Source organism: Schistocerca americana, chromosome 3, assembly GCF_021461395.2.
Source record: "Schistocerca americana isolate TAMUIC-IGC-003095 chromosome 3, iqSchAmer2.1, whole genome shotgun sequence".
Classification (NCBI taxonomy): Eukaryota; Metazoa; Arthropoda; class Insecta; order Orthoptera; family Acrididae; genus Schistocerca; species Schistocerca americana.
Genome location: NC_060121.1, coordinates 877,026,267 through 877,054,243, shown reverse-complemented (window position 1 = coordinate 877,054,243; position 27,977 = coordinate 877,026,267). Strand labels below are relative to the sequence as shown.

At 42.7% G+C, this 27,977-nt stretch overlaps 1 protein-coding gene across 1 annotated transcript in view; it reads left to right on the top strand.

Moving 5' to 3' along the window:
* LOC124605157 (25S rRNA (cytosine-C(5))-methyltransferase nop2) overlaps positions 1-27,977 on the top strand; it is a 145,851-nt gene that overhangs the window by 14,059 nt on the left and 103,815 nt on the right. Inside the window, exon 3 of the mRNA XM_047136639.1 lies at positions 22,418-22,566. Within this exon, the coding sequence (XP_046992595.1) occupies positions 22,418-22,566 (149 nt within the window). The remainder of the gene's footprint in view (positions 1-22,417; positions 22,567-27,977) is intronic.

The following is a 27,977-nucleotide window of genomic DNA, read 5'->3' as shown; positions in this document are numbered from 1 at the left end:
TTCAGTGCAGAGACTGGTTTGATGCAGCTCTCCATGCTACTCTATCCTGTGCAAGCTTCTTCATCTCCCAGCACCTGCCGCAACCTACATCCTTCTGAATCTGTTTAGTGCATTCATTTCTTGGTCTCCCTCTATGATTTTTACCCTCCACGCTGTCCTCCAATACTAAATTGGTGATCCCTTGATGTCTCAGAATATTACCTCCCAACCGATCCCTTCTTCTAGTCAAGTTGTACCACAAATTTCTCTTCTCCGCAATTCTATTCAATACCTCCTCATTAGTTATGTGATCTACCCATCTAATCTTCAGCATTCTTCTATAGCACCACATTTCAAAAGCTTCTATTCTTTTCTTGTCTAAACTATTTATCGTCCATGTTTCATTTCCACACATGGCTACACTCCATACAAATACTTTCAGAAACGACTTCCTGACACTTAAATCTATACTCGATGTTAACAAATTTCTCTTCTTCAGAAACGCTTTCCTTGCCATTGCCAGTCTACATTTTATATCCTCTCTACTTCAACCATCATCAGTTATTTTGCTGCCCAAATAGCAAAACTCCTTGACTACTTTTAGTGTCTCATTTCGTAATCTAATTCCCTCAGCGTCACCTGATTTAATTTATCTACATTCCAGTATCCTCATTTTGCTTTTGTTGATGTCCATCTTATATCCTCCTTTCAAGACACTGTCCATTCCATTCAGCTGCTCTTCCAGGTCCTTTGCTGTCTCTGACAGAATTACAATGTCATCGGTGAACCTCAAAGTTTTTATTTCTTCTCCTTGGATTTTAATTCATACTCCGAATTTTTATTTTGTTTCCTTTATTGCTTGCTCAATATACAGATTGAATAACATTGGGGATAGGCTACAACTCTGTCTCACTCTGTTCCCAATCAGTGTTTCCCTTTCATGCCCCTCGACTCTTATAACTGCCATCTGTTTTCTGTACAAATTGTAAATAGCCTTTCGCTCCCTGTATTTTGCCTCTGCCACCTTCAGAATTTGAAAGAGAGTATTCCAGTCAACATTGTCAAAAGCTTTCTCTAAGTCTACAAATGCTAGAAATGTAGGTTTGCCTTTCCTTAATCTATTTTCTAAGGTAAGTTGTAGGGTCAGCATTGCCTCACGTGTTCCAACATTTCTACAGAATCCAAACTGATTTTCCCCGAAGTCGGCTTATACTAGTTTTTCCATTCGTCTGTAGAGAATGTTTTGTTTGTATTTTGCAGCCATGGCTTATTAAACTGATAGTTTGATAATTTTCACATCTGTCAACACCTGCTTTTTTTGGGGATTGGAATTATTACAGTCTTCTTGAAGTCTGAGGGTATTTCGCCTGTCTCGTACATTTTGCTCACCAGATGGTAGAGTTTTGTCAGGGCTGGCTCTCCCAAGGCTGTCAGTAGTTCTAATGGAATGTTGTCTACTCCCAGGGCCTTGTTTCGACTTAAGTCTTTCAGTGCTCTGTCAAACTCTTAACGCAGTATCGTATCTCCCATTTCATCTTCATCTACATGCTCTTCCATTTCCATAATATAGTTCTCAAGAACATCGCCCTTGTATAGACCCTCTATATACTCCTTCCACCTTTCTGCTTAGAACTGGGTTTCCATATGAGCTCTTGATATTCATGCAAGTTGTTCTCTTTTCTCCATAGGTCTATTTAATTTTCCTGTAGGCAGTATCTATCTTACCCCTAATGACCACTAACAAAAAGATAACAAAGTCCTCATCAGGCTGTGATGTGAGCATTAAAATTTGAAATGTTTTAAACCAATAGTTTCCCTGTAGTTGTTTGAGAACAGTTTTGTAGTAAAAAAAACCTGGTGATTTCAAAATATGTGCTGTTTTTATTTTTTATGCTACACTGTATAAGTTTTCAGAAAACTACTTGAGCAGCTTTGCTTCATTTACATGCTTTGCATTCTTTCAGCATTGCAATAGATGACTCAACTTTCAGTTTTCCACCTTTCCTTGAATCATACCTAGATGTGGACATGATTCTTTACATGATATCACAAAGAAATCTGCCACAAAGAGTCCATGACAAAGAATTGCAGCAGTGGATCTCAACACTCCATCACAGTGTGTGCTAAGCATCACAAGAGGAGTGCTGTAACATGAGCTAAATATCTACTCCATGCATGTTTTTTATTCTTTTTTCTATATTTGTGCCACATCAGCCAGCCTAGATATGTATTGAATCACTTGTGCCACACACAAGCATGATTTTCAAATGGTATTTACATTGGTTACTTACATCACGATGTACTCCCATCATTACCGAGATGCATTCATGCATCCAGACAACATTCCTGCTGTGCATTGCTTAGTTTGCATTCATAAGTTACATGGAAGTGATAATGTTCAGTTACTTAACATTGTTCCCTGCAATTTAATCATAAAGTCTGCAGTGGCCCGCGAACAAAATACACTTTGCCACGAGTCATGTGGCTGTAGATAGTTAATGCTGCCCGTACAAAGCTGGGGCAGGTCACAAAGTTGTATATACAGGCATATGTGTATAAACAAATTTGTTGAAGATAGGACAGTATAGGTTGTTGGCCATGGCCTTGTTGAAGGAACCGACCCAGAATTTGCCTAAAGTGATGTAGGTAAACCCCAAGCAGAATGGTTGGATGGAGCATAAGCCTCCAGAAACTGTGGCCTGTCTCTTAACAGATGCACTACCTCAGTTCGCTATATCAAATTTCCAGTTCTGTGCCCATTGAGCTCTACTCCTGCTACTAGTAAATATGATGAGGAGAGTTCTGGCAGAATGTACATAATTTGGGAGTATAGTAAAAGCGCAGAGTCATTGCCCCGCAGAAAAGAACGAAAACTTTGACCACAAGCTGTGACCAAGAGCAGAGGTGATTGCCCAGTGGTGGAGCACGCTGCTCAGCACAACGAGCTCGAGTTCGGTAGCTGCTTTACAGCCATGCCGTCTAGATCATACCTCTGAGCACCAGCTTTTCTAAACTACATGGATGAGAGCTATCCTATCAGTCTCAATCTCTGCTTACCCACTGGGTCCAGACCCTCAACTCAACAGTCCTCTGTCCTGACACCCTCTATCGATCTGTTGCCTCCATATCATGCTCATCATCATCATCATCATCATCTTCTTCTTCTTCATCATTTTGCACCATCTGAACTCTCTTGCTCCGGTGCCTGTGCATTTGTTGGCTCTCCTTCCTGGATTCCTATCCCATCACTGCTGGCCACCCCCCTCCAAGCTGCCAACTACCCTTCCCCAACCCTTCCTGCCTCTTTGTCCCGTAACCCACCCCACAACTCCTCACGCCACTTCTCTTGTTGAACTGCAGTCCCTGCACCACTGGCAAAAAGCTTGTGTGTGCACATTTTTGTGCCTGTCTGCTACCAGTATGTCATTTTTATTTATTTGGAATTGATAATATGAGCCTTTATGAGAAGGTTTACTTTATTGTGAACCAATTGTAACCTTATTCCCACGTTCTCTTGGCTATGTCTGGGCCATTTGTATCAAGAGCAAACATTACAGTTCTTTAAGAGTCATTCTGTCTCTTTGAGAAATCATTTATGTAGGTCAAGAAAAGGAGTGCACAAGTATTGACCCTTGTGAAATGTCATCCTGAATTTAGTTTCAGTCCTGTGCCATTATTTGTTTGTGACCTCCATTATTTGTTTGTGACCTTTTGTTTTTTGTCATTAAGATATGAATCCAGTTTATATAGTTGAAATATGGGATCTGCACAAACAACAAAGCCTTTTGAAGACGACAGAAAATAGCGACAGGACAACTTTCATGTTTATTTCTTCCTGAATTGAGGTTGTGCATTGCTTTCTTTGTCAAGAAGTATTTAAAAGTTTGAGTGCACTGGAAGGAGGCAGTTTTGTCCATAATTAGAGGTCACATGCTTATTTTCGTTCCTAGTAGAAGGGATACTGACGAGAATTGCTTACCAGTTTTTTGTTCTGTCTTCCATGATAGAGCACACTTCTAAAAACATTCTAAAGCCATGATCCCATTAATATTTCTTTATTTAAAACAACTGGTTTCAACAGACTTTTGCTATCATCTCCAGGTCTTAAAAATATTTTTGTTATGAAATGTGTTCATTTTAAGTTGAATCTCATGCCAAGTTGTCGTGCGGATAAAAAACATCACATTAAGAGAGGTTTGTCATAACAAAATATTTAAAAATATAGAGAACCTTATGCAGATGGCCAGGTCTATGTATATCCTGCTCACAGAGAAGTGTTTTGTCACAAAAAACACAGTACACAATCGCACATCTGTTTTACATAAGCTGTACATTCTGTAAACCAGTGTTTTCCAACCTGTGGGTCGCGCCCCCCTGGGGGGGGGGGGGGTTGTTGGAGAAAACAGTTGCGGCATGGCTGGGGGGGGGGGGGGGTAAATAAAAAAAACCTTGTCCGTTTTGTGCTCGCTCAGAGCGAAGTGCGAAGACAGTAATCACATCCATACTTGCTGCCGTACTCGGACAACTGATTGTTGTGATTGAAAACGCGTAACTGTGCCCCCACTGACCTCTTCTCACCCCTACGCCTCTACTGTGGCAAAGAATATAATTATATCTCTGTCCGCAGAGCACTGCGACCTCTTTTCACATTGCACTCGATTTCTCGATCAGTATAGTATGAGGGTTGAATGAAAAGTAATACCTCCACCTTCGTTAATTGGGTTTGGATGGGGAATATTTTAATTAATCAAACTCAGAAATAATCCTTAGAGTGTGATCTTTAATTACCAATATTCTTTTTTCCACATAATCACCAGCCAATTGGATACATTTCTGCTAACGATGAACAAGTTTTCTGAAGCCGTCACGGAAGAAGTCGACACACTGTTTCTGCAACCACAGTTTCACAGTTTTGTTACCCACATTTTGTCTCCTGTCACAATTGAATGGAGAAAGGCAACACATTCATTCTCGTAACACGAGACAAGTTCCTAGCAAATTTCAAATCTGCACTTTCATTTCAAGAGTCAGCACCCGTGGTACCCATCGTGCACAGATCTTCTGATAGCCAAGCAAAGCAATAATGTGACCCACACATTCTTGTGAAATGCCAATTGCGCTTGCACTTTCTCTCTGAGTGATACAACAATCACCCTGAACCAGTGTGGCAACATTTTGCTTGTGAAACTCGGTGGTTGCTGTCACTGGCCGTCCAACTCTTTGTTTGTCACGCAGGTCAGATGTTCCCCGCCTCAACATTTTTAAACTTACTCACCCAACGATGCACAGTACTCACATAAACGCAATCATGATAAACTACTTTCATTCTCTGATGAATCTCCTGTGGTGAGACACTTTCTGCTATCAATAATTCCATGACTGCATGTTGCTTAAACCACATTGACCGACCATCTGTGCAGGGTTCCATACTTTACACTGTAACAACACAACCGTTCATTACTAATGCTTCCTGCGAAATGAAGCTGTAGAGAAGAGGCTACAGAACAAGCCAGTATGTGCCACGTACCAATTTTGCCAACTGTTGAAGAGCTACGAAGGTGGAGGCATTACTTTTCAGTCAACCCTCATTCAGTGGAAAGAAAATTAAATACATAGCCTTTGAAATTGCTGACATACTGTTTTTATGGTTCTGGTGGTTGCTGGAATATTTTTACTTGGAATGGGGTCACATATTCAAAAAGGTTGAAAAACACTGCTCTAAACATTGAAAATCCACCTTAAATGGTGTATGTGTGCTACTGTGTTTTTTTGACACAACAGTCGTCTTTGAATGGTATGTATATGGCCATCTCCATTTGCACCATATGCTGTATGTTTATGAAAAACCTTTTATAATGCCCGCCCCCCCTCCCCCCCTCATGACAGCTTGGTGTGAGGTACAACATAAAATGAACACATTTCATAACAAAAAGATTTTTAAAACTTGGAAGGTGACAGCAAAATCTGTCAAAACCAGTTGTTTTAAATAAAGAAATATCCACACGATCTTAACTTAAAAATGTTTTTGCAAGTTAAACAGATTGCTCCTTGTATCTTCTCAAAACGAAAATTCGATCAGCGTACACTTCATTGTAGATTACAGAGTTCATTCAGGAACCTCAGAGCTCTGTTTTCCCATTGGTATAAGAGTGCAGCATTGTGACTTACTTTGTGCTGCTATACACAGATGTAGCTGGTACCACATCAAATGAAATACAATGGGAAAACAATTTGCTTCCAAAAGTTTCTTGGATAAGTGCGTGTGTGTGTGTGCGCGCGCGCACGCAAAAAATGGTAAAGATGAAATAGCACTGCATATTAATGTGATTGACTTGAATCCCTGTTAAAATGTTGATGCACTCCTAACAGCTTACATACGAGTAGAAGGTTCGACTGAACACAAAATCTTAAACTTTTTGCAACAACTGTGTTGTCAGATAAAATTATTAATCTTCCGAGGAACAGCCACATTTCCTTGTTATAATTTTATACATTTCAAACTGCATCTACATATATATTTGTAAGCAGCTGCACAAGGTGTGGCAGTGTGTACTTTTTACCAATATTACCAAATTTCTGTGTCATTCCATTTGTGTATTGAGCTAGGGAAAAATGACTATTTGTATATCTGTTCATGTGCCGTAATCTCCCGTTTCTGATTTATCGTGGTCCCTACATGCGATATACAGTATAGTTTCTTTAAATTTACCCAGCATAGTCTCATGACATCATAATCACTTTTCTTCCAGAAAATCCCGTTTTAAGTTCCCTGAGCATCTATGTTATACTTTTGACACTGTACTAAACTGATATGATCCTAACAGCACACTCCCAGATTTATTCAATTTCTGGTAACATGCATGCATAGTAAGGGCTTCAAACACTGGAACAGTATTCTAATTTTGCTAACATTAATAGAGAACTTGCTCCTTTATTAAATGTAATGGAGAAGACTTCCATGCTCTGATAGTTTTGTTGTTTTTTGTCTCATTCAACCACATATGATTAATTGGTCTTTGTTATAAATAACACCTGTGTTCTGTGAATATTAGCTGGACAGTGTTGAAAGGGAACACCAAGAAGCAGTCCAAATCACTGAAGGCACCAGAGGAGAGGCAGTGTTGGTGGGGACCAGGAAGATTAACTCTTCTTGCAGTTCTGATCTGCAGGAGCAACCTTACTTGTCATAACATTCTCTAAGGAAAGCGGAAAATATACCCATGGCACTGTAATTACAGCATTAGGACTGAAGTGCATGAAATAGGAGTAGCAATTACACACACAAACGCGAGTTTTGTGCAGGTCCTAGAGCGCTATGGCCAGGCCTGGGTTAACATTGCTGTAAGCATTATGAACACTGAGTTGAGCTGAGCTGGCTGCTGCTGACTGAAATGAATGCTCATATGAGTGCAGTGCCTGTTACTTCAGGTGGGAAATGGGGATATACTAGGCATGGCCTACATCTCAATAGGAGAGGGAAAGATAGGTGGGCTGAGCTTCTTGTAGATAATCACTCAAAGCATGATCGATATGGTTACTGGTGTAAGAGAGGTACTGTTTTTTGGTTAGAATCAGGATTCTCAGATTATTAAAGGTGTGAGTAATCAGATAGAAGAGCTGCTTGTTTGTTTGGAAAATTTAAAGAGCTCTGAAAAATGTTGACTTTTGCGCCTGTCTGAGCACCACATAACCACAGGGTTAGATAAGTTGCATATAAAGGATTACTATATAGCAGCTTCCTCATGCAGAAATAATATGGGAAAAGGAGGAATTGTCACATACATCGAGACAAAACACAGGTTCAAAAACATTGAGACAGTAGATTCTGTAGTGATCAGCACACGTAAGTGTGTGCTTGTGAATTAATACTGGAAATTAGTTCATTTTTAATTGCAGCTGTATATAGATCATATGAATGTGTGGCATCTGTTCTTTCGGACATGTCCAAAAGAAAACACTGCAGGTGTGATACATTATATGTGAATTGAAGGTGGAGGTGGGGAGAAAGGAAAGGGAAGGAAGTACTGATGTCAACTGCATCGGTACAATACATGGAATCAGCAGCGATGAGTGAAAACTTGTACCGGACCAGGATTTATACCCGAGATCTCCTGCTTACTAGGCAGATTAATTCAATCACTGCGCCATCTGGGGCACAGTGTTGTCACATCTGTGTTGGGTGTACTTGTGCATTCGCACTGACAGTGGATCCATTGTTCATCTAGGTGAATCAATTATTTGAATGTGTGTTGTCTGTTCATTCGGATATGTGCAAAAGAATAGATACCACGCAGAATCCGCAGCTGTGATACATTATATGTAAATTGAAAGTGGATGTGGGGAGAAAGGAAAGGAAAGGGATTACCGATGTCCCGATGCAGTTGACGTCATTAATCCCTTTCCTTCCCTTTCTCCTAATCCCTACCTTCAATTTAAATATAATGTATATAAATCCCCATTGGGAAATTTTGGATGTCCATGAGGAATCTGGATACCTTACTGTGCTATGTGTCAGACAGCAGCAAGTAGTTAATAGTACGTATGTGGTGAGTTGAATGTAGATTTTCTAATGTATTCTGATAGGAAAAATGATCTGGAAATCTTATTTGGATCCTACAATTTGATCTTAGTAATTAACTTAAGAACACTGGTGAATAAAGACAGTAGGACCCTAACTAATAATGTTTTCTTTGGTGAAGCTCAGAGTAAGAAAATAACTGTTCACCCAGTAACAAATGCTCTCTCTGGTTATGATGCAAAGTTGATTAGGATAAATAACATAGTACCTTATAATGTAGGATTGTAGATACTCCTCAGTGGAATTCAGTTAGAATGATTAATGGCTCCAGGACAAATGTTTCTAAGAATAGTTTACAAGAGATGACCTACTATGAAGTTTATAATGCCAACATAATATTTAATCTGTTCCATGATATATTAAATTATTATTTGAAAATAGTTTTCTGTATAAGCTAATCAGAAAAGTCAGTAAACAGCGATGTAAAAACCCGTGGATCACTAGAGGGATTAAAGTATCTTGTGAAAGGAAATGAGACACACATCTTTTGGTAAGAACAAGTAGTTGGATATGACATAAAGCACTCAGAATTACTAAGAAAGGTTATTAAAAAATCAAGGAACATGCACGTCTGAAATCAGTAATCCTGATGACAGACTTGAGTCTGTATAGAATGTAATGAAACGACAGGTCAGTTGATCACAGAACAGAATAACATCACTACTGAACTGAATGAAAGGGCTATAAATGATGAGCCACAGGTCACAAATATATTTAATATTCTTTTGTTAAATACGAGGTGCATTCAAGTTCTAAGGCCTCCGATTTTTTTTCTAATTAACTACTCACCCGAAATCGATGAAAATGGCGTTACTTCTCGACGTAATCGCCCTGCAGACGTGCACATTTTTCACAACACTGACGCCATGATTCCATGGCAGCGGCGAAGGCTTCTTTAGGAGTCTGTTTTGACCACTGGGAAATCGCTGAGGCAATAGCAGCACGGCTGGTGAATGTGCGGCCACGGAGAGTGTCTTTCATTGTTGGAAAAAGCCAAAAGTCACTAGGAGCCAGGTCAGGTGAGTAGGGAGCATGAGGAATCACTTCAAAGTTGTTATCACGAAGAAACTGTTGCGTAACGTTAGCTCGACGTGCGGGTGCGTTGTCTTGGTGAAACAGCACACGTGCAGCCCTTCCCAGATGTTTTTGTTGCAGTGCATGAAGGAATTTGTTCTTCAAAACATTTTCGTAGGATGCACCTGTTACCGTAGTGCCCTTTGGAACGCAATGGGTAAGGATTATGCCCTCGCTGTCCCAGAACATGGACACCATCATTTTTTCAGCACTGGCGGTTACCCGAAATTTTTTTGGTGGCGGTGAATCTGTGTGCTTCCATTAAGCTGACTGGCGCTTTGTTTCTGGATTGAAAAATGGCATCCACGTCTCATCCATTGTCAAAACCGACGAAAAGAAAGTCCCATTCATGCTGTCGTTGCGCGTCAACATTGCTTGGCAACATGCCACACGGGCAGCCATGTGGTCGTCTGCCAGCATTCGTGGCACCCACCTGGATGACACTTTTCACATTTTCAGGTCGTCATGCAGGATTGTGTGCACAGAACCCACGGAAATGCCAACTCTGGAGGCGATCTGTTCAGCAGTCATTCAGCGATCCCCCAAAACAATTCTCTCCACTTTCTCGATCATGTCGTCAGACCGGCTTGTGCGAGCCCGAGGTTGTTTCGGTTTGTTATCACATGATGTTCTGCCTTCATTAAACTGTCGCACCCACAGACGCACTTTTGACACATCCATAACTCCATCACCACATGTCTCCGTCAACTGTCGATGAATTTCAAGTGGTTTCACACCACGCAAATTCAGAAAACGAATGATTGCATGCTGTTCAAGTAAGGAAAAAATCGCCATTTCACGTATTTAAAACAGTTCTCATTCTCGCCGCTGGCGGTAAAATTCCATCTGCCATACGGTGCTGCCATCTCTGGGACGTATTGACAATGAACGTGGCCTCATTTTAAAACAATGCGCATGTTTCTATCTCTTTCCAGTCCGGAGAAAAATTACGGCAGTATGTTAAAAATATTTGAGAAGGTGATGTATTATGGAATAGTACCTTAGCAACTATACAAGGTGATTCAAAAAGAATACCACAACTTTAGGAATTTAAAACTCTGCAACGACAAAAGGCAGAGCTAAGCACTATCTGTCGGCGAATTAAGGGAGCTATAAAGTTTCATTTAGTTGTACATTTGTTCGCTTGAGGCGCTGTTGACTAGGCATCAGCGTCAGTTGATGCTAAGATGGCGACCGCTCAACAGAAAGCTTTTTGTGTTATTGAGTATGGCAGAAGTGAATCGACGACAGTTGTTCAGCGTGCATTTCGAATGAAGTATGGTGTTAAACCTCCTGATAGGTGGTGTATTAAACGTTGGTATAAACAGTTTATAGAGAATGGGTGTTTGTGCAAAGGCCGCCAGGCAGCCCGTGACAGAGCACTTCATCACTGGCCTCCAAGAAGCCCTGATCTTACCCCCTGCGATTTTTTCTTATGGGGGTATGTTAAGGATATGGTGTTTCGGCCACCTCTCCCAGCCACCATTGATGATTTGAAACGAGAAATAACAGCAGCTATCCAAACTGTTACGCCTGATATGCTACAGAGAGTGTGGAACGAGTTGGAGTATCGGGTTGATATTGCTTGAGTGTCTGGAGGGGGCCATTTTGAACATCTCTGAACTTGTTTTTGAGTGAAAAAAAAACTTTTTTAAATATTCTTTGTAATGATGTATAACAGAAGGTTATATTAGGTTTCTTTCATTAAATACACATTTTTAAAGTTGTGGTATTCTTTTTGAATCACCCTGTATTATCCTGAGCAAGTTACAGTTGGGTTTCAGAATAATTGCCCCACTGAGAATGCCATTTACATATTCACTCACTAAATTTTACAAGCATTAAGTAATAAAATAGCACCGGTTGGTTTTTTTCTGTGACAGGCATTTCACTGTGTGAATACAGTACTCTCCTAGATAAATTAAAGTTCTATGGGATTGATGGTAAAGCTGACCATTGGACAGTGTCGTATCTAATCAAAAGAATGCAGAAAGTTGTATTTAGTAATTCAACCAATATAGTCCAGGAGCATAATTTTGATTTGGAAGAAATTATGTGTGGGGTTCCCTGAGGATCATTCTTGGGTCCACCGTTGTTCCTCATATATGTAAATGTGCACTTTTTCTGCATCAAAATGAAGGAAATTGATTTCCATTCCACATTACATAAAATTGGTACAATTGTTCATCTAATATACAACAAGCAGAATTAGTTCTTTTAGCAGATGACCCCTAGCATTATAATCAATCCAAGCATACAAAAAAAAGGTAACTGTGTTCTTAGAAGTTCATTAACTGGTTTTCTGTGTATGGTTTCACCCTCGTTTTAAAAAGACACAACATATCCAGTTCTGCCCATCTAGGTATACTACATCACGCCCCCCCCCCCCCCCACCCCCCCCAGGGGGTCCACAACTCTTTGGTGGATACGTGCGTAGCGAGCACAGAACTCCGAGCTAATGTGGCCCTCCTTCCTTTCCGGGCTGCATACCTCCCTTTTCCGCATCCTTCCCTATCCCCCATCTTCGCCCCCCCCCCCCCTCCCCCCACCTCTGGCTCTTTCCTTCCCTTTCTGCCCCTCTGGGAGTATGGTTTGTGCCTACGTACGGAGACAGACGCTCGTAAATGTAACGCATTCTTCGCCTTCTCTGCTTGTATGTCTTTATCCTTCCTTTGTCCTTCTCTTCTCCTTATCTCTTCTCTTTACCCTTTTCTCCGCTGCGGCATTTGAGACTTCTCTCCTTTCCTTTCCCTTTCTTTGTTTTTCCCTTTCTCTTTCTTCCTCCCTGTGCATGTCTGAAGGCCGACCCACACATTTTCGTGCGTAGCCGGTGACGGGGTAACGCGTAATTCCCCGCCCCGGGTAGACAGGTAGGACACGTACGAACCCCCTGGTAACGGCCAGGCCCAGGGAGGGGTGATTACCCGAGCTGATACCTTCCGAAAGTGCCGATTGGTCCCTCCGTCTGTTTGTTGGGAGGTGTGACCTGAGGTGTGAACAATTACCTAAGGCGGGAGTGACCTCAGAGAGGGCCCCCATAAGGGAGGAGGGCGCCATCGGAGATGCCGGTAATCATGGGGGATTCTTCCCCAATGGTTTCCTCATCTTCCACTATGTCTGCTCACAAGCGTAAGTTCACTGAGTCTCAGCCACAGACAGTTCTTCCATCGTTGCCACAGTTCCTTGTTGTTTCTCGGTCTGACGAAGGTCACAACTTCTCCACGGTCAACCCTTTCATTATTCAGAAAGGTGTTGACGCTATTGCAGGTCCTGTAAAGTCTTGTTCCAGATTACGGAATGGCACCTTGTTGTTAGAAACAGTCAGTGCCCTCCAGGCACAAAAATTGCTGCGTACTTCACTGCTCCACATCTTCCCTGTCCGGGTTGAAGCGCACCGCACTTTAAATTCCTCACGTGGAGTCGTTTATACACGCTCCCTCGACGGATTGTCTGACGAAGAAATTCAGCACTACCTGCCTGACCAGGGCGTAACGGCTGTTCATAGAGTTATGAAAAGGGTTGACACGAACATCGTTCCAACCCGTACTGTCTTCTTGACATTTGACAGAGTTCAACTCCCATCGAAAATAAAAGCGGGCTATGAGATAATTTCCGTTCGCCCCTACGTCCCAAACCCTACGCGTTGCTATCTGTGCCAGCGGTTCAATCACACCAGCGAGTCCTGTTCCAACCCGGCCAAGTGTGTTGCGTGTGGCAAGGATGCCCATGAGGGTGCTTGTCCACCTCCATCCCCTCGTTGCACCAATTGTATGGGTGACCACGCTGCTTCCTTTCGAGATTGCCCCATTTTTAAAGAGGAAAAGCTCATTCAGGAAATCAGAGTGAAGGAAAAGGTGTCGACCTTTGCTGTTCGAAAATTATTCGCAAGTCGAAAGCCCACTGTGCCTCAGACAGGAAAATATAGCACTGTCCTTGCCTCTCCTCGGCCAACAAAGGAGGTGGCCACGCAGACTTGTGATCTCACCTTTAGTGCCACGGTCGTCAGATCGGCCAGCGCAAAGATCGCCTGTTCAACCTCCCCACTTTCGCCTGCTCAATCTACGGCTCACCCTTCATCGGGTTCTGCTAAATCTCGATCCCAAAAGTCAGACACCCGGACTTCCAAAAAAGTGCATACTCATGAAGATTTTTTATGTACCCCAACTTCACAACCATCGGTTCCTCCTTCATCTAAACATAATGTTTCCAAGAAAGCTAATAAGAAACCCAGTTCCTCTCCTTCTCCGCCATGGCGTGTCTCATCTACAGCACCACCTGGCGGTAACCGTCCTCGGCCGTCTTCTGTGTCGCCGAGGCGCACTGCTGGCGGCCGATCAACCGACCGATCGCTGGTGGCAGGAGCTGCTCCTGAACAACCTATGGATCAGGATCTTTTGCCTTCGGCTGAGTGCCGTTCCACGCTGTCAGTCACAAGCTCTGAGCAGTTGTTGAGTTGACGGCAACCTTGGTCACATTCTTCCATTTTCTGTCCACCCTATGTCCATTGTCCATTGGAATATCCGTGGCATTCGAGCCAATCGGGATGAATTGATGATCCTCCTACGATCCTACTCGCCGGTCATCTTCTGTCTTCAGGAAACAAAGCTGCATCTTCATGACCGCTTTGTCTTCCCTCATTTTCAGTCAGTCCGATTTTATCTCCCCTCTGTTGAAGGCACTCCAGCACATGGAGGACTCATGATTCTTCTCCATAATACTCTCCATTATCACCCAATCCCCTTAAACACTTCCTTCCAAGCAGTTGCTGTCCGTCTTTCCCTTTCTGGGTACACCTTCTCTCTTTGTACTGTATACATTCCATCTTCCACATCAATGGCACGAGCTGATCTTCATCTTCTTGGTCAGCTTCCACCCCCCTATTTGCTGGTTGGGGACTTCAATGCCCACCACCCGCTTTGGGGATCTCCACATCCATGTCCGCGTGGCTCACTATTGCTAGACGTCTTCCACCAAGCGGATCTTGTTTGCCTCAACACTGGGGACCCTACATTTTTGTCTGCCTCCAAGACAAATTTCTCTCATTTGGACCTTTCGGTCGGTACTGTTCCGCTAGGTCGGCGCTTCGAATGGTTCGCCCTTGCTGATACACACTCGAGTGACCACTTTCCATGTGTCCTTCGATTGCAGCCACAACTGCCATATATGCGCCCGAGACGCTGGAAGTTTGCCCAAGCCGATTGGACACTTTTTTCGTCTCTAGCGACATTCGATGACTGTCACTTTCCTAGCATTGACGATGAGGTCACTCATATTACGGACGTTATTCTTACAGCTGCGGAACGTTCAATACCACACACCTCCGAATTGCCCCAGCGCTTCCCAGTCCCTTGGTGGAACGAGGCATGCTGTGACGCAATACGTGAGAGGCAACGTGCTCTTCGCGTTTTCCGCCACCATCATACTTTGGCCAACTGTATCCGCTATAAGCAGTCCCGTGCACGATGCTGTCGTGTCATCCGCGATAGCAAGAAGGCAAGCTGGAAATTCTTTACTAGCTCATTTAACACCTTCACTCCCTCCTCGGAAGTTTGGAGTCGGATTCAACGGTAGTCTGGTGCGCCTAGTTTCTCCCCGGTCTCTGGGCTCACTGTTGCGCATGATACGTTAGTGGACCCCGTCGCAATTTCTAACTCATTGGGTCAAAACTTTGCTGAGATTTCGAGCTCTTCAAATTACCCGCCAGCGTTTCTCCCGAAGAAACGTGCAGCGGAAGTGCAACCTCTTGCTTTCTCCTCTCAGAATCGCGAAAGCTATAATACTGTTTTCTCCATGCGGGAACTCCAACATGCACTCTCTTTTTCTCGCTCCTCCGCCCCAGGACCAGATGGTATCCACATCCAAATGTTGCTACATTTATCAAACCATAGTCTGCGTTACCTCCTTTGCCTTTAATATCGAATTTGGACCGACAGTACTTTTCCCAGACGATGGCGCAAAGCTATCGTCGTTCCTGTTCCGAAACCTGGAAAGGACAAACATCTCCCCTCTAGCTATCGCCCCATTTCTCTCATGAGTAGTGTATGTAAGGTTTTGGAGTGTATGGTGAATTGCCGTTTAGCTTGGTGGCTGGAGTTGCGCAGTCTTTTAACGCCTGCCTAATGCGGTTTCCGAAAGCATCATTCTGAAGTTGACCATCTTGTTGCTCTCTCCACTTATATCATGAACAATTTTCTCCGGAAATGCCAAACAGTAGCAATATTTTTTGATCTGGAGAGAGCATACGATACCTGTTGGATGACAGGCATCCTCCGCACACTGTTCTCTTGGGGCTGTCGAGGTCAGCTGCCACTTTTTCTTCGCGAATTTATGGCAGAGCGCACATTTAGAGTGCGGGTGAACACTACTCTCTCCCGTACTTTCTCCCAAGAAAACGGGGTACCCCAGGGCTCCGTGCTAAGTGTTGTACTGTTTGCCATTGCCATAAATCCACTTATGGACTGTCTCCTTCCCGATGTCTTGGGCTCCCTCTTTGTGGACGATTTTGCGATCTACTACAGCTCTCAACGGACCAGTCTTCTTGAACGATGTCTTCAAGGATGTCTCGATCGCCTCCACTCTTGGAGCATCGAAACCGGCTTCCGCTTTTCTCCCAGTAAGACCGTTTGTGTTAATTTTTGGTGTCGTCAGGAGTTTCTTCCACCCTCCTTACATCTAGGACCTGTCAACCTTCCGTTTTCGGACGTCACTAAATTCTTGGGTCTTATGTGTGACAGAAAACTGTGCTGGTCCTCCCACGTTTCCTATCTTTCAGCTCGCTGTCTGCGATCCCTCAACACCCTCCGTGTCCTGAATGGTACCTCCTGGGGAGCGGACCGAGTGGTCCTTCTCCGCCTCTATCGCGCCTTAGTGCGCTCGAAATTGGATTATGGAAGCATAGTTTACTCCTCTGCTCGGCCGTCTATTCTTCGGCGTCTCTACTCTATCCACCACCGTGGTTTACGTTTAGTGTCTGGAGCTTTTTACACGAGCCCTGTGGAAAGCCTTTATGCTGAGACTGCTAAACCTCCACTGTCCAATCGGCGAGCAGTCCTTCTGAGTCGTTATGCTAGCCATCTGTCTTCCATGCCTGCTAATCCGGCCCATGACATTTTTTTCGACGCCTCCTTGGATGTAGGGTATGCAGGCTGCCCTTCCTCCCTACTACCACCGGGAGTCCGCTTCCGTCAACTGCTCCATTCTCTTTCCTTCCGCTTTCCTAAAACCTTCTTGACAACTTGGGGCACAGCACCGCTGTGGCTCCATCCCCGGATTTGCCTGCTCCATGACCTTTGTCAATTTCCCAAGGATGGTACCCCTTCACTTGTTTATCGTCGGGCATTTGCTGCTCTATGTGCACAAATGAAGGAAGCCACATTTATTTACACTGATGGCTTGAAAACATCGTTAGGTGTAGGGAGTGCCTATACTGTTGGCGACACCCCAAATCGATTTCGGCTTCCCGACCAGTGTTCAGTTTATACTGCGGAGCTTTACGCTGTTCTCCAGGCTGTCCAATACATCCGCCACCATCAGTGGGTATAGTATGTTATCTGTTCAGATTCTGTCAGCTCTCTCCTCAGTCTCCAAGCTCTCTACCCTGTCCACCCTCTGGTCCACCGGATTCAGGACTGCCTGCGCTTGCTCCACTTGGGGGGCGTCTCGGTGGCGTTCCTCTGGCTCCCAGGACACATTGGTATCTGTGGAAATGAGGCGGCCGATATAGCGGCCAAGGCTGCAGTCTCTCTTCTTCAGCCAGCTATTCGAACAATTCCCTTCGCCGATCTACGGAGCGTTTTATGTCGTCGTGTTGTTCTTTTATGGTACGCACATTGGTCGACACTTCCCCATAATAAATTGCGGGACGTGAAAGCTCTTCCCTGTGCTTGGACCTCTTCCTCCCGAACGCATCGTCGGGAGGGGGTATTTTTAAGTAGACTCCGGATAGGGCACTGTATTTTTAGCCATCGACATCTTTTAAGTGGCGATCCTCCCCCACTCTGTCCGCACTGCTCTCAGCTGTGGACGGTAAGACACCTTTTAATTGAGTGCCCCTATTTTACTCTGTTACGCGCCCGTCTACAGCTGTCGCCTGATTTGTCGTCCATTTTAGCAGATACCCGTGCTCGGCCGATCGCGTTCTCGAGTTTATTAGTGCCAGTGAGATGACGTCAGTCATTTGAAGCTCTTTTTCGGGACAACCAACCCCTTTCTGTAGTGGATTTTTAAGCTTTCCTTCTGCTTTTAGTTTCTCCAATTTTTTGAGTTTCGTTCCCATTGCTGTTGGTTTCCATTTTCGTTTTTTACCGTTTCCTAAGTCACAGACCGGGTGCTAATGACCATAGCAGTTTTGCGCAAAAAAAAAAAAAAAAAAAAAAAAAAAAAAAAAAAAAAAAAAAAAAAAAAAAAAAAACCACTGGTAAATGTAACACATGGCGGGGGGGGAAAAAAAAAAAAAAGTGTGGTGGTAGCTTCAAAATTCTTAGGCGTCCATATCGATGAAAATTTTAATTGGAAAAAGCACATTTTGAGCTTCTAAAACAATTTAGTTTAGCCACATTTACACATAAAATCATTGCAAATCTTGGGCGGAGTCAGATTAGTAAGTTGACATATTTTCATTCAATAATGTCATGGAAGAATGTTCTGAGGTAACTCATTTTTAAGGAAAAAAGTCTTCATTGCTGAAACATGTGCTGTAAGAATAATATGTGGTGCTCACCAATGATCATCTTGTAGACAACTGTCTAAGGAATTGTTATGTAACTGGAGAGATAAAAAGTCTGCTCACCAAGTGCCAGGAGGACAACACACATATAAAGGTATTAAAATTTGTGAGCTTTTGGAGCTAGCGACTCCTCCTTCTGGCAGAAGAGTTGAAGGAGAAAGAAGGGAAAGGTAGGAAAACGAGGACTGGTCAGGTGTTGGAAACGAGAAGAGTTCGGAAAAGTCACCCAGAACTTTGAGGCAGGGAAAGCTGATTGTTGGGGCTGCACTGGACTAGCTGACTTGTCCGGTTTAGCCCCCAACATTCAATCTTTCCTTTTCATCCCATCCGATAAGCCTCCCCTGACTCGGGGTTTTGGCTACTTTTCCTAAACCTGACCAGACCTTGTTTTCCTTCATTTCTCTTCCATTCTCTTGAGTTGTTCTGCCAGAAGAAGAAACTATTGGCTCTGAAGGCTTACATATTTTAATATCTTTATATGTTTATTTCCTGCCACTGCTTGGTGAGTAGATTTTTTTCTACTGTTCAAAAGGAACAATTATGTATATGTAATTCAATACCAGGAGGAAAAATAACATTCATTACTCCACATTAATATTGTCTTTAGCCGAAAAAGGGGTGAACAGTGCTGCTACAAAACTTTTTTGATCACTTACCCCGTGATATAAAAGCAAAGTAAAATTTGAAAACAAACGGAAGCATTTTTCTCTTAACAACTCTTCCTATTCTGTAGATGAATTTCTGCTATCGTAATGTGTAAAAGGTGGTGAATAGAAATTACTAACTCACATCTGTATTTAAGAAAAGTCTTATAAATGATAAATGTTGAAGATGTTGCCAGATTTGCAGATTAATTTGTGATGTGAATGTAAGATGACTTGTTCCACATCATTAAGATTTATCATGCAAAAAGATCTGTGGAACATAAAACTAACTAGCTAAGTAGCCATCACTTACTGTGACATTTTGTGTACAAAATATGCGAATGACATCTACAGTTGAAACAATGCAAACAAATACATTATCATTCCCATCTATGTAAGATATGATGATACACCTTGTGCGCATTTGTGTGTGTGTGTGTGTGTGTGTGTGTGTGTGTGTGACTTCTCGCCACATATGATTATATTGAATTCAGAAGGACTGTTCTTCACTCTTTCAAATCAGATTGCTTTTAATGTTAACACACAATCTATTTTATGATTAACAAGGTGTGCCTTCTTCCAAGTTACATGTTTTGTCTCTACCCAAATAAGTTCCATCACAGTCGTGGCAACATCAGTGGACATTTATGATATTATTACAGTGGTTAAGTTGAAAGTTACATGATTATTCATTAGGCAGTGGTTAACTTGAATGTTACATGATTATTCATTTTTATCTTGTTTCCTTCTTTTTTTCTCTTCTCAAAACCTCTTCATTCTTTGGCTATGCTCTTGTTTCCATTGTTCTGTCCATATGTTGTTTGTTTTCTTCCTTTCTTTTACTTCATATTTCATGTTCATAATTTTGTTTCTGAATTTGTCTGTGTCATTTATCATTTCAATACTGAACCCTGCTTGTTTTAGATCTTCTTCTATTTCTTGAAACCAATTTTTTTTTTTTTTTTTTTGTACTGTTTATTACTTCAAAAATCCTCTTTGTGAGTCTGTTGTTCATTCTGTGTATCCATAGAACCTCTCACTCTTTCAAATCAGATTGCTTTTAATGTTAACACACATTTCTATTTTATGATTAACAAGGTGTGCCTTCTTCCAAGTTACATGTTTTGTCTCTACCCAAATAAGTTCCATCACAGTCGTGGCAACATCAGTGGACATTTATGATATTATTACAGTGGTTAAGTTGAAAGTTACATGATTATTCATTAGGCAGTGGTTAACTTGAATGTTACATGATTATTCATTTTTATCTTGTTTCCTTCTTTTTTTCTCTTCTCAAAACCTCTTCATTCTTTGGCTATGCTCTTGTTTCCATTGTTCTGTCCATATGTTGTTTGTTTTCTTCCTTTCTTTTACTTCATATTTCATGTTCATAATTTTGTTTCTGAATTTGTCTGTGTCATTTATCATTTCAATACTGAACCCTGCTTGTTTTAGATCTTCTTCTATTTCTTGAAACCAATTTTTTTTTTTTGTACTGTTTATTACTTCAAAAATCCTCTTTGTGAGTCTGTTGTTCATTCTGTGTATCCATAGAACCTTGGTTCACATTTTCTAATCATATCTGTGAGCCTGTCTTTGCATTCATACACTTCTTTGGTTAGTTTCTTCAGCCATATACCATCTTTATGGTTATTGAACCAAAAATTGTTCTGAGAATTTTGGGCTCTATTTTTTCTATCTCTGCGATGTGTGATGCTCCAATTGTTATCATATCTGATGCGTGTAGGGCTTCTGGTAATACAAATGTATTGTAATGCCTGAGTTTGGCCCGTCTTAAAATATTTCTTTTTTTTATAGTGTGTCTACATCAGTTTGTACATTTTCTGAAGTTTTTCTATTCTTTCTTTGTTGGATGCCGTGTTTGATCCTCCTATTTGTATATATTCCTCAAGATGTTTGAATTTTTCTATTCTGTTAACCTCTCTATTTTGTGTACATGGCTTGGTTGTTGTGTTCTTTCTTTACATGTATTGTGTTTTCTCATTTGATGTCTGTAGGCCTGTTCTAACAGAGACTTCAGGTAAGTATTCCAGTGCTTCTTGTCTGTTGTAGCTGAGTATTGCCAGGTCATCTGCAAATGCTTGGCATTCTATGATTGTCTTGTTTGCCCATGTTCTTCCTAACTGAATTTGTTTTACTTTTTGTTCCCATTGTCTGATAATTTTGTTCAAGACCATGTTGATTATAAGGGGTGAGAGACCATCTTCTTGTCTGACTCATGTATGTATCCTGAAAGGGCCTGAGATTTCCCCCATAAATTTTATTTTGGATGTGGTGTCTGTAAGTGTCTATTGCATGAGTGACCTAGTTCTTCTGTCTATTCCATATTCTTCTAGAGTGTCAAAGAGAGTCTGCTGTTCTATAGAGTAGTAGGTCATCTTAAAATCCATGAATGTGATTACTGTGTTGTTCATCTGTTTGACCTTCAGGAGTGTTTGCAGGTCCCAAATCTGTTCAATAAAGGACCTTCCTTTTCTGAAGCCTGTTCGGTATTCACCTATCTTTGTATCATCTTATGGTTCTAGCATGTTGAGTAATGCCTTGGAGACAATTGGTGAACATTTATTTATAATGGTAAAAATTCAGTAAACTGGAATTTGGAGACACTAAGTTTTACTACTGTTTACTCTATTTTCTCCTGTCTTTATATTGTGTGTTTTCTGTAACTGCATCAATTCTGCCTCAAATCTGTTATAAATACAAAAAGCCAAACACTACACAGGAATGCTCAGACAATACTTTTATCAGAGAACTGTGTTTGATTTGTAGGAGGAGGAGGAGGAAAAAAGCATATATTGCAAAAAGAAACATTGACTTATGTTAACTCTGACAATTACTGTTATTTTAGTAGGCCTGCTTTGAGCCTTGCAAGACAGATTATTTGGCCTTTCAATATGCCTTAGTGTAACTTTTGTTTTTTAGCATTCTGTGGGTGTTGGTAAATTGTGTATAGTTAGTTTGTTGATAGTTGTTGAGAAGGGAGACAATGTTAACCATGTTTTATGCAAGCATGTTTGGCTTGACCAAGAAGAAGCTTATAACTAAAGAAAATAAGTGTGTAGAATGAGTATGCTGCCATTATGAACTTTGGTGACTCATACTGACCAGATAATTTAACTTTCTTCCAGAAGTTCCAAGTTTGGATCTGATGATAGCAGTAGTTAAAAAATGCCGTGAAGTAGTGTAACTAATAAAAAGGTAGTTAAAGAAGCTAGACAGTATAATTCATAAAAATGATGAAGCTTAGCATTCGAGATGATGGTTTTTTTATTTCAAATGTTCCTTCATAAAATATGTTCAACACTATTTTGAACATTAATACATTTTTAAGATAAATATACATAAGTCCAAGTAACAATAATTTAATATTTATCCATGTGTTGGCCATTTTTACAGGAAAATCAAACAATACAAAGAAAATATCCTCTGTGTCTTCAGCAGTGTCATCAGGCCATGCCCAACAGAAAGCAGATAAAAATAAGAAAAAGAAACAATTGTTAGAATCTGATGAAGATGATTCTGATGATGGAGAGGGTGATTTGAAGGTATATTGTTCAACTTAAAATGCACTATCTAAATCTATATAATTAAACTACATTTTCTTCTTTGCAGCCTTTGTTTCTGTATTTCTACAACATCATAAAATTTATGACATTTCTATAGATTGTATGTTGGTGTATGTGTAATTACAAAACGTACGAGGATCATTCACAATTGGTCTGGAAAAAAAAGCATTTATTTTTACAAAACAATACTGTTTCTACTTTTCAACATAATCCTCTTGAACATTTATCCACTTGGCTACAAGCTTTTTTATTCCAGCTTTAAATAATGCTTTATCTTGACATTTGAACCAATTTCCCACAAACTTTTTTACATCCTCGTTGTCCTGGATCCTCTTCCCACGTAACGCATCCTTCAGTGCACCAAACAAATGGAAATCACTAGATGCGAAATCAGGACTGTAAGGGAGATGAGGCAGTACTTCCCAGTCCATTTTGTCGATGGTTTCACGGGTTAGTTGAGCAATATGAGGAAGTGTGTTGTGTTGCTGGAGAGTCACACCTCTCCTCTGAGATCCACAATGTCTCTCTCTCTCACAGCTGGTTTCACCTTGTTTAAAAGCAAATCCAAAGTAGGAATGGCTGTTCATTGTATACTGCTCTTCGAGATAATCACAAAAAACTGGGCCTTCATCATCCCAAAACCCCATCAACATGACTTTTCCTGCTGATGCTTGGATTTTGAATTCTTTCTTGGCAGGTAAGCTGGTGTGCTTCCACTCCATGCTTAGTCTTTTTGATGGCTCATAATAGTGAACCCAAGTTTCTCCACAAGTTAAAATTTTGTTGAGAAAGTGCTCATCTTAGCTTTCATAATGTTGCTTTAGCTCTGTACACACTCTCAAACTTGCTTTTTTGTGTACCATGTCAACTCCTTTGGGACCCATCTTGCACATGTTTTGTGGTACTTCAGCTTGTTATTGATAATGTTATGAACTGTACCAGCACTAACTTGCACCTTATCAACTATCATTTGCAAAGTCGCACGGCAATCGGCAAAAATAATGTCATCAATTCGACTTTCAAGTGAGAGAGTTCAAACTGCAACTGGTCAGCCAGAACGGTGTTCATCAGTCACTGAGTCATGACCATTTTTGAACTGCTCTACCCACTTGTAAAAATTTGCACAATTCATACAACCTTCACCATAAACTTAAGACATTCTACAGTATATATTCACTGGTTTCTCGCCTTCAGCAAGTAAAAAAACGAATGACAGAACATTGTTCAATTAATGTGAGCACTTCAAGTGGACTCGCCCTCTTGAAATGTATTTTTGAGGTTATAAATAAACAATGTTGATACATCTTCTGATAAGGGCTCATCCCAGTGATGCCAGCTTAAAGCCGTAAAAACACCAACCAGGATGTACGGCCACCACCAAACTGTAGCCAAGAGCGTGGTAGGCCACCCTGTGACACAGCATGCAGCTGAACATAAAACACTCGAGTTCAGTGTCTGCTTCACAACCCACGCCATGGATTCTCCCCTCCACCACGACCTTTTCTGAACTGCACTGATGGGAGTTACAGTTACAATACATTCTCCACTCACAAAATTATCCCAGCCTCACTCAGGCACTCCCCAGGGGGTCCACAACTCTTTTGTGGATACGTGCGTGGCGAGCACAGGGCCCCGAGCTAGTGCAGTTCTCCTTCCTTTCCGGGTTGCCCTACCCCCCTTCCCCATCCCTCCTCATCCCCAATCCTCTCCCCCACCCCCACGTCCCCTTCACACTCCCTCTTTTTGGGAGTCATGTATCGAGCCTTCATCCGGAGACGGACAGTTGAAAACTCCAGGATCCTGTTTCCTTTGTTTTTCTCCATCCTCATGCTTTCTTCCTCTATTGGTCTTTCCTTAAGTTCACTTTTCTCCTTGCTTTCATGACCTTATTTCTATCTCTGCCTCATTCTCCTTGTCTTTTTTTCCACATCTTATTCTCCGCTTCGGCGTTTGAGATTCTTTCTTTATCCCTCTCTCTCGTTCCTCTCTTCTTTCCTCCTTGTGTGTGTCTGAAGGCCGACCCACACATTCGCACGCGTAGCCGGTAACGGGGTAATGCGTAATTCCCCACCCTGGGTAGACAAGTAAGGCATGCACATACCCCCTGGTAAAGTCCAGGCCCAGGGAGGGGTGATTGCCCGAGCTGTTACCTTCCGAATGTGCCAATTGGTCCCTCCGTCCGTTTCTCGGGAGGTGTGACCTGAGGTGTGAACAATCACCTAAGGCGGGAGTGCCCTCTGCGAGGGCCCCCACAAGGAAGGAGCGCGCCATAGGAAACACTGACAATCATGGGGGATTCGTCCGCAATGGATTTCTCTTCTTCTTCTTCTTCTTCTTCTTCTTCTTCTTATTCTTCTTCTTCCCTGTCTTCTGCCCAAAAACGAAAGCTAGATATCTCCTGTTCTGAAAATTCTACCACAAACACAGAAGTTTCTTGTTGTCACAAGATCTGACGGTCTCGATTTCTCAGCAGTCAACCCTTTCATCATTCAGAAGGGTGTACACGCGATTGCAGGACCAGTGAAATCTTGTACTCGGTTGCGCAACGGTACCTTGCTGTTGGAGACAGAAAGCGCCTTCCAGGCCCAAAAATTACTTCGAGCCACTCTCTTACACACATTTCCTGTACAGGTGGAGGCCCACCACACCTTTAATTTGTTGCATGGCATGGTGTGTACCAGGTCTCTCGACGGACTAACTGATGAGGAGATTCTGTCTTTCCTCTCTGATCAGGGAGTGACGGCCGTCCATCGGGTCATGAAAAGGGTCGACAAGGACCTCATACCAACCCGAACCATATTCCTGACAATCGACAATGTGCAATTGCCTTCACGAATTAAAGCTGGTTATGAGATCATTTCTGTTCAGCCGTATGTATCCAGCCCTACAAGGTGTTACCAATGTCAGTGGTTTAACCATACACAGCAGTCTTGTTCAAGTGCGGCTAAATGCGTTACCTGTGGCAGGGATGCCCATGAGGGTGACTGTCCACCTCCGTCCCCTCGTTGCATCAACTGTATGGGCGACCATGCTGCCTCCTCTTGCGACTGCCCCGTCTACAAAGATGAGATAAGTATATAGGAAATTCAAGTGAAAGAGAAGGTGAAACTTCCTGGAAGATTAAAACTGTGTGCCGGACGAGACTCGAACTCAGGACCTTTGCCTTTCGCGAGCAAGTGCTCTACCAACTGAGCTACCCAAGCATGACTCACGCCCCGTCCTGAGTTCGAGTCTCGTCCGGCACACAGTTTTAATCTGCCAGAAAGTTTCATATCAGCGCACACACCGCTGCAGAGTGAAAATCTCATTCTGAAAGGGAAGGTGTCGATCTCAGCTGCTCGCAAGTTATTCAATAGCAGAAAGCCCACTGTGCTTCCGGCAGGCAAATACAGTACCGTTCTCGCCTCTCCTCTGCCTACCAGGGAGGTAGCTACACAGACATGCGATCTAACATTTAACGATTTGGTCATCAGATCGGCCAGTGCTAAGATCGCCCAATCAATGTTTCCTCTTCCTCCCACCAACCCTAAGGCTCAGACATCATCATCTGCTACTGCTAAGACGGAGGACCTCTAAATCAGATGCTTGGACCTTCAAAAACGAACCGACACGCGAAGATTTCTTGCATACACAAACTTCACAGCCATCAACTGTTCTTTTGACAAAACGTAATTCTTCAAAGAAGGCTCATAGAAAAAAGAATTCTCCATCTCCGCCGAGGCATGTTTCTTCTCTTGCGCCACCCAGCGGTTGCCGTCCCTGCCATCTTCAGTTTCGCCAGGCCGCACTGCTGGTAGCCGATCATCTGGCCTTTCACCGGCGGAGGAAGCTGCCCCTCCTGACCAGCTCATGAAGGTGGCAGACGCAACTGTTGAGTTGATGGCCCATGACTCACCACCTATCGATTGCAGCAGCAGTGCTCCCTCAAAGCCAGGCCCTCAGCGGCCATCGAAGTGACCCTTTCTTGTTTCTTCTTTTTCTTTTCATTTTCATAATGGCACTTCTTCAATGGAATATTCGCGGAATTCGGCCCAACCGAGAGGAACTAAAATTGCTCCTTCGAATGCACTTCCCACTTTTCGTAGGTCTCCAAAAAAAAAGAAGTTACGCCCATGCAATTGTATTGACCTGGCACACTTTACCTCCGTGCGTTTTGACCTACCCCCTGTGGCAGGTATTCCGACTCATGGTGGGGTCATGTTGCTGGTTTGGGATGATGTCTACTATGATCCAATCACATTGCACACAGATCTGCAAGCAGTTGCCGTTCGAATTATTCTCCCCAATTTCACATTTTCCATTTGTACTGTTTAAACTCCATCATCGTCTGCCTTTACTAGGGCAGACATGATACAATTGATTGCTCACCTTCCTACACCATTTTTGTTGATTGGAGACTTTAATGCACACCATCCCCTTTGGGGCTCTCCAGCATCCTACCTGAGAGGCTCCCTCTTGGCAGACCTTTTCAACCACCTCAATCTAGTCTGCTTAAATACTGGTGCACCTACCTTCCTTTCGGACGCAATGCCTACCTATTCCCACTTGGACCTCTCAATATCCACTATCTAACTTGCACATCAGTTCGGGTGATATGCTCTGTCTGACACATACTCGAGCGACCATTTCCCCTGCGTAATCCATCTCCTACATCACACCCCTTCTACACATTCCACTAGCTGGAGCATCTCCAAAGCCGACTAGGGGCTTTTCACCTCCCTGGCGACCTTCCATGATCAAAACTTCTCCAGCTGCGATAGACAGGTCGCGTACATCACGGGCGTTATTCTCACTGCTGCTGAATATTCCATCCCTCGTACTTCCTCTTCTCCACGTCGAGTCCCAGTCTCCTGGTGGACTACAGCATGCAGCGACGGTATTCGTGCTCGGCAACATGCTTTACACACCTTCCAACGCCACCCTACGATTGCGAACTGTATCAGTTACAAACGACTCCGTGCACAATGTCATTGTGTTATCAAAGAAAGCAAAAAAGCTTCCCGGGTGGCTTTCACCAGCTCATTCAACAGTTTTACTCCTTCTTCGGTTGTCTGGGATGGCCTGTGCCGGCTATCTGGCACCAAGGTCCACTCCCCGATTTCTGGCCTGACTGTAGCGAATGAAGTCCTTGTGGATCCTGAGGATGTCTGAAATGCCTTCGGCCGCTTTTTTGCGGAGGTTTCAAGCTCTGCCAATTAACACCCTGCCTTCCTCCCCCAAAAACAAACTGAGGAGGCACAACCACCTTCTTTCAAGTCTTTGAATCATGAAAGTTACAATGCCACCTTCACCGTGCGGGAACTTGAAAGTGCACTCGCCCGGTCCCGATCCTCTGCTGCGGGGCCCTATGGTATCCATATTCAGATGCTGAAGAACCTTTCTGCTGCAGG